The sequence below is a fragment of the Cynara cardunculus genome, assembly GCF_001531365.2.
Source record: "Cynara cardunculus var. scolymus isolate 2C chromosome LG 5, CcrdV1, whole genome shotgun sequence".
Lineage (NCBI taxonomy): Eukaryota > Viridiplantae > Streptophyta > Magnoliopsida > Asterales > Asteraceae > Cynara > Cynara cardunculus.
In genome coordinates, this window is record NC_037532.1 from 33,151,127 (window position 1) to 33,161,312 (window position 10,186).

Genomic DNA, 10,186 nt, shown 5'->3' on the forward strand with positions numbered 1-10,186 from the left:
TCAGAGAGAGAGAATCGTGAGAAATGGCGGAGAGAAGTTCCGGCCAAATCCATATATCTCTGGTGATGTAGATCTAGAACCAATTTAGAACTGGTTTCCGTTTCGTTTTTCGTCCGTCCGTTCCTCTGCAGCTTTTGGAAGTTACAGAGAGAAAGAGAGAGTGAATGAAGGAGGAGGAGGTGCTGGTTCGGTGGTGGGGATGGTGTTTAAATCGATAAAGTAAAAGTTGATATGTTTGAAATTTTGAATTTGAATTTTGAATTTGAAATTGGAAAGTAAAAGTTGTACATTATGCTTTATAATTTGTACTTAAGAGTTTTTTGAAATTTATGTATAAAATGGTAGTACTTTGTGCTTTATTGTTTGTAATTAAGATAATGGTGTAAATGGTTATATATGTAGTATAGATTTGTTTAGTTTTTTGGATTTTTCTTTTTTCTTTTTTCTATTTTTTCTCAATGTATTTACAAGTTTTTATAATTTATTAAATACAAAAATAATCTTCATCAATCAATATTATCATATTATTTTAATTTCTAGCATTATTTTAAATAAATTATATAATTTATGAATTTATTTTGTCTTTACCCTCCTCTAAATCAAGAGGGTTAAAATAGAAAAGTAAAAAAGAACCTTGACTTCATTGTCATAAAATATTTTAAATTATATTTGAAAATATGAAAAACATTTGATCGATAGGGTTGGGTTTCAGAGAAAAAAATAGTTAAACTGAGAAGTGTAAGAAGTGATTTTTATCCTTGGATGGACATCAGGATGAGATGCACTGAGGTACACTGAATCAATCCCCGTATCAAGCATGATTCATGAGTAAGTTTAAGACTAAAGTTGATCAACGGTCTAGATCCCTTCTTACGCTTCTCAATTTAAATATTCTTATCACATGATCGTTCCCTTGATTGATGATATTAGTAAGAGTAAACTATGATTTTTGTTCATATCGTTTCTTACTTATAACTATTTTCCTTTCCAGTCTTTAAAAATTAATTTTATTATGGTTTTCATTTCATTTTGTTTTTCATCATTGAAACTAAAGGCCCGTTTACTAAACACTTACCTTGTAAGTGCTTACCGGTAAAATTTAACATTATCATTTAGTTACCGGGTAAGATTTTAGTCCATCAAAATGATATCGTATGCAATAATTATCCGGTAAGTGTTTACCATGGTAAGAGTCGTCGCCCTCACTTACCGAGTAAGACTCTTGGTCCTTGTCTCGCTCTTATCAGGTAAGATTTCTAATCCTTACCATATTCATTCAATAAAGTAATGTGACTTGGTGTTCACTTACCCGAGTAAACGTTTGGTAAACGGCCCCTAACTCTGCTAAAAACTCTATTAAGTGAATATCATTTGTACATACGTACAAAAAGGTAAAATATATTTATTATTTATTTATAGTAATAGAGTGTAATATACATCTGATGGTTTTTATAAGATTTTAATTTTCAATACATTCAACACACTATCAAGGGGTGCAAACAGCAATGCATTTCCAATTTCATCAACTTTTTTTATAGTCTTTTATTTTGATCATTTTATCTGTCACACCTCCTTTCCTTGTTTTTTGTGCACACCTCTACAGAACCATGGTATGTCTTTTTTATTATGCACATTTATTTTCGAACGAAAGAAATATCAAATTTACATTATTTATCATAGTAGAACTACTTGTTTCCAACTAATTAGTGTTAAATTATGTATTTAACATTTATTTATGAATTTAGCATTTAACTATAAATTTTATTTTTTTGAAAGACCAACCATTTTATTAGAACCGAAAGGAAGGTAGAGAAATGTGAAAAAGCTTTTGCATGTCGCATAATCGACCTGAAACAAACATATACAAAATAAGGCTAAACTAAACTACTCCAGCCAGAAATAACAAAAACCAACAACAACAAACAAGATCACCTAGGAAAAAAACCGGGATGCCTGCAACAGAAATAACTCAGGGCACAACAGAGGATTTAAAAATGGGACAGTGAGAGAAAGACCCTACGGTGAACAAACTTTCGGAATTCTTTTTGAAATCCAGTTGTAAAATCTATTTTGTATACCTGCAAATAAAAGGATTGCAGATGACGATTTACTCCAGAGATGGCCTCAAATTCCAGCAAAATTTAGTGTAAATGAATATAGATACAAGAATAGATATTGACTGATAAGCAAAGTTTAAAATGATGTGAGGTGTGGCGGTGACCTCAACCATAAGTTTTACATGTCACGACTCACGATGAAGATGCGACGTTTTTCATAATATGACATAAGGTGGTAAATTTGTATGTCATGTATATATACATATACTTTTTCTATTTTATTATTCAATAATATAATGATATTAATAAAAATTATATTCATATTAGAAGAAAGAAAAAACATATATATTAACTACTATTATAGGAAGAGTTTTTGATCATATATTTAAAATAGAAATTCAGAAGGGTATTTCAACTTCATTTTAACTGTAACTCCATAAAATACGTAAATACATAAAATTGTGAGTCATGTGATTAGGTGAGTTTGTAAAAATATAAAATTTAAAGTTAAAAATGTTAAAACAGAAAAGTTAAAAGAAAAGAAAATTAATTTATGTAAAAAAAAATTGGAAAAAAGTCATGCCTTGACAAAAGCGTGCGTCGTGGCATCTCAAAACGCCATGACATGAGCCACGCCTTACACAAAGGTTACAGATCTTTTTTTTGAAGTATATAATATTTATATACATCAATTGCAACAAATAAACTCACACACCCTCCTCACCGTTTGTGAGGTTTGAACCCTTGATCTGCTAGGAGGTCAAAGACTACGATATCGCTAGGCCGAATGCCCTTATCGTAGTTGTCAATTGATAAACTTGTTGTACCCTTTTTAATTCGGTGATACTTTAAAAAAAAAACTAATGCTACTGTTTAAAAAAGTAATAATTCTTGTTTAAAATAAAATAATAAATTAGATGTTAATGTAAATTAACTAAAAATATCATATTGAAAATTAACTAAAAAAACAAGAGGTACAAACTAGTTATTATACTTACACAAATACGAAATAAATCAAATGAACAATCTTATTTGTCATGCTGTAATCTCGTTCTGAAGTAAATCAAATATGGTTCAAAAAATAATGATAGACACATATCATAACGTTACCACTTAAAATATAGTATTTGTTTTCTTGAAAAAGTCCGACACTGAATCACTGTAAGCTAAAAGATTTTTAGGATCAATTATAAACCATGGTTTTTGGAGATTTTTAGGTATATAACCTTAAATGAGATTTTAATTAAATCCATGACCTTCTTATGAGTATAAACCCATTTTTTCTTATACAGATAGAAGGTCATGAATTTAATTAAAAACTTCTTTAAAGTCATTTACCTAAATGAATCAAGTTTTTGACATACCACATGAACTAAATCCGTAATTCACGCTTCTTTTAATTAAAATATTATAATATCAAAATTTCTTTACTAATCTTGTTTATTTAATTAACATAATATATTTTTTTGACCAAATTAACATATTATATCATTTGGGACTTGCTCTAATTTTTCAAGATGTAATTAACTAATTTTTTAAGATGTCATTTGTTAGTCATTTTATATTTTTTATCTAGCTTATCAGGTAACAGCTAGCTTATCAACCATCAACTAACTTATTAGTCATCAACTAACTTATCAGTCATCAGTTAGTTTATCAAATAGTTTGCCAAACATAGCCTTGATGACATGGATAACCATTTACGATTTTTTTTCCGAAAGAGTTACATAGAAGTGAACGATAGACTTGACATTCACGTAACTAGTGCTTAATCATTTGAGAAGTCCAACTTCATATATTGCTATAATCGTGCGAACTTTTATCTTAAGATATTGTTTACAAGATTTTTTCTCATATAAGGCTTACATTTAATGTATCAATGAACATATATTTGTTTCACATTGTCTTTTGTTTCATATATAAGCGGTTCCCAATTTGAAACTTTTTTACATGTAATTTTTATTTTATAAATAGGTTAAAAATGTTCATATTGTGAAACAAATGCATCTGAAACAAACATAATGTTAAACAAATATATGGTAATTAATATTCTAGATCTAGGTTGTAACACCCGTGATTTTGTGATTGTCATTTGTGATCAATCACCCTTTTCGCTAGACAAAAAGGGATGTTGGTTAAATAAGACTTTAGGTTATTGGATTTAAACCAGGCTTGAAGGATGCGAAAAGCAACGAAAACACGTGAATTTAGGGTTGGCGCGACCTAGCTCGCCGCCTAGGTCGTGTGCTTACTATTTGTGGGGTTGCCATGTGACATAAGTTGTGGGCTAGGTTGTATGCATCTGGTCATTGTTAAATCTCGACTTTTAGGGTTTTGATCCATTCCCCCCCCCCCCCTCTCCATTTATCTCCTTATTGGCACGACTTTTGGGAGCTTTGGTCTTAGATCTAAAGCATCTTGGTGAAGTTTTACCTTAAAGTGTTCTAAGAGTTGGTATCTAAAGGATTCCATGGAATGGTTCGGTTGGGAGATATCAAGATCTTGATGTGGTAAGTTTCTTGAATATTTCGATCTCTAGCATGGAGATCTTCGTGGATCTAAAGCTTATTCTGGTTTATGGTTCATTCATAGACTTGAGAAAGTTGTCGGTTTGGAAACTCTAAATCTTTCTTGGGGTTGACTTGAAGATGGTGGGATCTTCATCTGTGGAAGTTAAAAATGTGTTTGGAACCTAGGTTTAACCTAACCTAGCAAGCTAAGTTCAAGTTTTAAAATTTTTGTACGTGTCAAAAATGTGTATTTTAAAGTATTAAAGCTTTTTACTTGATATTTATTAAATATGTTGTTTAGTTGACAGGTTTGCACATTTGGTACATTTGATTTTTACAAATACTGTGAAATGCTCATATTTGGGGTTTTGGAGTCCTGGGTAAATAAATCTCAAGAGTATATTATTTTGATGATTTATCTCATAAATGGAGATTTTTGATGTTAATATATTCTTAATATTCTTGGTTTTATAAACTATTTGGAAAATATACATTATTGTGTTATAAGAATTTTAGAGATAAATGATATAATTTTACTTGGAAAATGAAATGATAGATTTTTGAGTTAATCATATTTTTGGAGCAGTGTTTGCATAACCGAAGGTTAAATGTGTTTTTTTTTTTTTTTTTGTTTACGATGATTTTTATTGAATAATCAATTGTGTTGTTGATCTTTTGGCTTGGTTTTGACTGAAATTAGCCTTAGGGGACAATTGTCTGGTTTATTTGCTTTATGTCAAGCCTTTGGTATTATATGCAATTATGACATAATTATTTGAAATATTACATGTTTTTCCGAATAAGCCAATTCATTTGGGACCTTGTAGATCCACTCTTTTTCCTATTCAAAGCTCAACCCTTTGTCTCTATGTTTTAACATCGAGAATTATTTGTAGATGAAGAGATGTCAAAGGAGCTTTTTTAAACGTTGACTTAGCAAGAAGACGCAAGGAAAACACTTCGAATAAATAAATTTTGGATTGTGCCGGGAATCCAATCTTGGATTCGGTATGGATAAAATATCTTCGTATGTTATACTATTCAATTCTAGACGACGGATTAATTTAAAGAAAGCCGCACAGGTAAATATAAAACCTACAGAAAATTGGACTAATCCAACCAATCTTGCTTGTACAATGGAAAGTGGCACCGATTTATCTCTCCAACGAATCAAATTGGACAAATGTGTGCGTTCATGAGCCCATGCCAAAGTTTCAATCATTATTGCATGGTTACTCATTTGGTGCCATGTATTTTAGATTGTAATGCAATGGATCCATATGCATAGGAGTCGGTTTAAATGGAACGGATATTCTCATAATGTAATGTGAAGTAGACATTGGGTCTTCATAGGCAATAAGGTGTGAGCTATTTAAGTCAGATATCGGCCGTTGACCAATAAAATGTAATTTCTTGTAAACGAGCCTAACTAGGATTATAGAGATCCCTAGGTAAAGACCTGGAATGGTTGAACTTGGTTGGTTATTCCACAAGCAATAAACTTGGAGTAGTTGAGTTTATTTTCTGATTAAACTATAATAAGACATGTATTGGTTGATTTTATTGCATGTGAAATCCTTAAGTGAGACTCGTATAACATAAATATGTGACATACTTTTGTGTTATGTCACATTAAATGGAATTGGGTCTCCCCCGTCATTGAACTGAGAGTTTTGGATATGATGGTTTATCCATGTTTTTATGTTGTGTTGTGTATGGAAAATATCAATGATTTGACATTTCAGGTGTTTGTTAATTATTCATATTTGTTTGTTTTAGGGTACTTGAGTTTTATTCATATTTTCGATATTTGATCATCAAACTTTAATCTTGGTTGTCTGAATATTGGGTTTTGGTTTCGTATACAAAGGTGTTTCAAATAATGGATTTTCATAAAAAAAATGTTAGGTTCCGTAAATACATTTCTTTTGGGAAATTATGACTTAAATAAGCAGTCTTTAGTTTTACTGTTTTGATATTATGATGAAAATTGTTTGAACTCACTAAACTTTAAGCCTAACCTTCTTCTTTTTCGCCATGTACATCAGGTACATATAGAATGGTACTAGCGACACTGTGATGTATTGGATGTTAGTCAGATGCACAAGAATGATCTAGCTTTCCGATGACGTCTTCCGCAATTGGAGATAATAACAATTATTGGGTTTTAGTAACATCCGAATTTGACCTGGTGTTTATGTAAGGTTTAATTTATCTATTATTCATGTTGAATATATATTTGCTTTTTGAGATAATTGAGGTATTGAGTCGTAGAATATGATTTATCATTCATTTGATGTATTATCATAAATTTTAATTTAGTCGTTTTTTTTTTTCAAATTTGAGAGTGTTACATAAATTTTAAATTAAAAATAAAAATAAATAACAAATAATAGAACTAGTTTTGAAGGTTATTATAATTTCACATGTTTTCAAAAAAATGACCCTAACATAATAAAACACTTTGTTAAATAGAAAAATTTGAAGCTTTATCAAATTTTATTTTATTAAATTATATAATAAATTTAAAACTTTATGTTATTAATTGGGATTTTTTTTGTTACTAATAGAAATTAAATCAAATTTTATTTTATTTTTATGCATTTTGGTCCAATTTTTAATAAAATAAATTGAATTAATTTGTGATAAAAATCTACAAATTAAACCCACAAACAAGTTACCGTTTGAAGTTTCACATTTCTGGAAAAACTCCGTATCAAGTTCCCATTTCCCAAAAACTTTTCAGCGCAATATCAAGACTCTGACCCATCAAACACTAAAGCTTTTAATTCCCACTTCACTCTCTTGTCTTTAATTCATTCAAGATGTTGAAAATGGCGGTTTTCTTTCTTCCTCTCTTCTTCCTATGTGTTTCTGGTAAGCTTTAAATTAGACACCATTCTCTGTTCATCTTCTTCTTCTTTCTTAAATTTGTGTTTTTTACCAGTTGCAGGTCAAGAGCTGTTGCAAATCTTAAGTCTCCATCAACATGATTCAACTACAGAGCCACTGCAAATGTCTCTGGGAGTAACCGTGCACCAGGAGAAGCTCAATGAGGTCTCGACAAGCGTTTTAATGGCGGAAAAATGGCTTAGAGCTCATGTTTTGTCGATTTACCCTTCCACAAACGTAAACTCCATTGTGGTATCGAATAAGCTCCTCTGTGACGAAAATGGGTTTGGAAATCATGAAGAAATTTCAGGATTTACAGTTGCTGCAATGGAGAACATTCATCATTCTCTTGTTAGATGGGGTTTAGAGAAGAAAATTAAAGTTTCTGTTTTTATTACCTCAAAATGCTTACAGAATTCGTACCTTAAACCTGTTTTTGCGTTTTTGGAAGAGATGAACTCGACTTGCACCATGAAATTACCTGATTTCTCCGACGAAACTTTCGGAATTTTGAGTTCTCAGTTGACATCCTTGGCGGATTTGGGTGTTTTCCGGTCAAAAACGTTGAATATTTTGTCTTCTGTGTCGAAACCCACATCGAGAAAGCTATCATTTATTGATCCGGTGTCGGTGGTTGGTTATTCTGTTCCCTCCGATGCCGCCACCACACCTCTCCCACCGCTCATCGGCATTACTTCACCGCCGCCGCTTACTCCACCTTTGGCGCCGGAGATGCAACCTCCGATGACGAGTCCGATGTACAGCTCACCACCGCATTATGGTGTGAACCTGCCGCCATGCAACCCTCATCCACGCGGCAGACACGGTGGTGGTGCAATGGCTGCACCTCCACCCCTGGTGGGAAGTGGTGGTTCAACTGCGGCTCCTCCCTTTTCAAATGAAGGAGTTTGGTGCGTGGCTAAACCCAGTGTGCCGTCGGAAAAGTTGCAGGAAGCCATGGATTATGCTTGTGGTGAAGGCGGCGCCGATTGTGAAGCGATTAGTCCCACCGGAAGTTGTTATTTTCCGGACTCCATTGTTGCTCATGCTTCTTATGCTTTCAATAGTTACTGGCAGAAGAACAAGAATAATGGTGGAACATGTGGATTTGGAGGGACGGCCATGCTCATCAATTCGGACCCAAGTAAGCAACTTTCAAGAGTCCAAAACCCTACTTTTCAAATCCAAAATTTGAATTAATCCTTTCGACTTTTTAACTCAAACTACTTTTCAATCTCTAATTCTTGCTAAGATCTTTACTGGGTTGTTGATATTTTTCACTATAATCAAAATAATCTCGATAATTTCTAAAATTAAAAGTTTATAAGTTTGACTTGAATTAGTCAAAGATGGTGTTGATTTTGGGTTGTTTTTGCAGGTTTTCTTCAGTGCCATTTCACGCTTGAGTAAGTTCGGGAGGTTTTGTCGATGTGGGCGGCGGCGATGGTGGTGGTTCAAGAAGAAATTAGTGGTCAAAATCTGTTTTTTTGTTTAATTGAGGCATGAAGTGTAGTTGATTAGAAAATAGTGAACATTATATTATGATTTGGAAATTGTGGTGGTTTTGATGGTGGTTTTGATGGTGGTTTTAGTGTTTACAGAACATACCGAAAACCACCACCTGAAAACCGCCAATTGTTTAGCGACTATTGGATATAACTATGTTAACTTCTGCTACCTATTTCAAAATCCATATTGGTTGTTAGAAAATGAAATCCACGTTGAATGTGATCTTATTCGGCCTATTTTGCTGAATAATTACAAAGTAGGGTTATTTTAGTAATTTTAAATATTTGAGAAAATAAAGAAATCTTTAAATTTTGAAAGAAAAATAAAATGTACCTGTTGAAGATGCTTCGAGTTTATACTAGAACCAATATGATAAAAGCTATTGAAATAATCTTTTTTGAACATCATGATTTTACTTGAAACCTTATTTTAAATTCTATTCTTCATATAATGACTCGTATAATAATTACAATTATATATAATCGTATGTACGTATTATATACGTAGCGTATTATATATGTTGGAGATGAACAGAAGAACACATGAAGAAGAGATGACGAGCAAACGATGTCTTTGTGAACAGAAAATGTGGAAGTGTAGAAGACGGTAGTAAATTTACACAGAAATATTTTTAAAACAAAAGCGACCTCTAGCTCGTAATCTCTTTATTGACTTCTCTATACACTTTAAAAGGACAACTGAAAACCCAACTGCTTATTGTGGTTTTCATATCGTTATTGCAAATAAAAATAGCAGCCTGATTGAAGTAATTAGCATGATAGCACCGTTATTAGCAGAATCACTATTTTCCCAAGACCGTCAGCCATTATAGGACCATTATTTCACCGTTATTAAAAACTTATGTACGCTTTTTCAGTGGTTTAAAAAAGAAATATAACATTTTTTTTAATGAAATATATATTTTTATAAAATTACCATGTATCATTTAACTTGCACAAGTTTCTATAATTTAATTTAATTTTGATTAAAATGTATATCAATCAAATAACTTAACATGCGTTTTCGGGCCCATAGTTGAGCCCGTTTTATCAAGTATAGTGGGCTTCTCATTTCTTCAAATCTATTATTTATTACTAGAAGCATACTCGCGCAATGCAGCGAGATACATCGTGATTTTTATATTTCATTTTATTCTTTATCTCAGTCGATGTCATAAGATGACTTTATGTGATTTTGAGAAAGCGATGATGTTTTTAT

General features: G+C 31.9%; 1 protein-coding gene across 1 annotated transcript; it reads left to right on the forward strand.

Annotated features, from left to right (window-relative positions):
- The first annotated feature begins 7,401 nt into the window (after positions 1–7,401).
- LOC112513020 (glucan endo-1,3-beta-glucosidase 1) lies at positions 7,402–9,037 on the forward strand. Its single transcript, XM_025119142.1, has 3 exons — positions 7,402–7,444; positions 7,521–8,603; positions 8,838–9,037. The coding sequence occupies exons 1-3, from the start codon at positions 7,402–7,404 to the stop codon at positions 8,867–8,869; spliced, it is 1,158 nt and encodes a 385-aa protein (XP_024974910.1). The 3' UTR covers positions 8,870–9,037.
- The last annotated feature ends 1,149 nt before the right edge of the window (positions 9,038–10,186 follow it).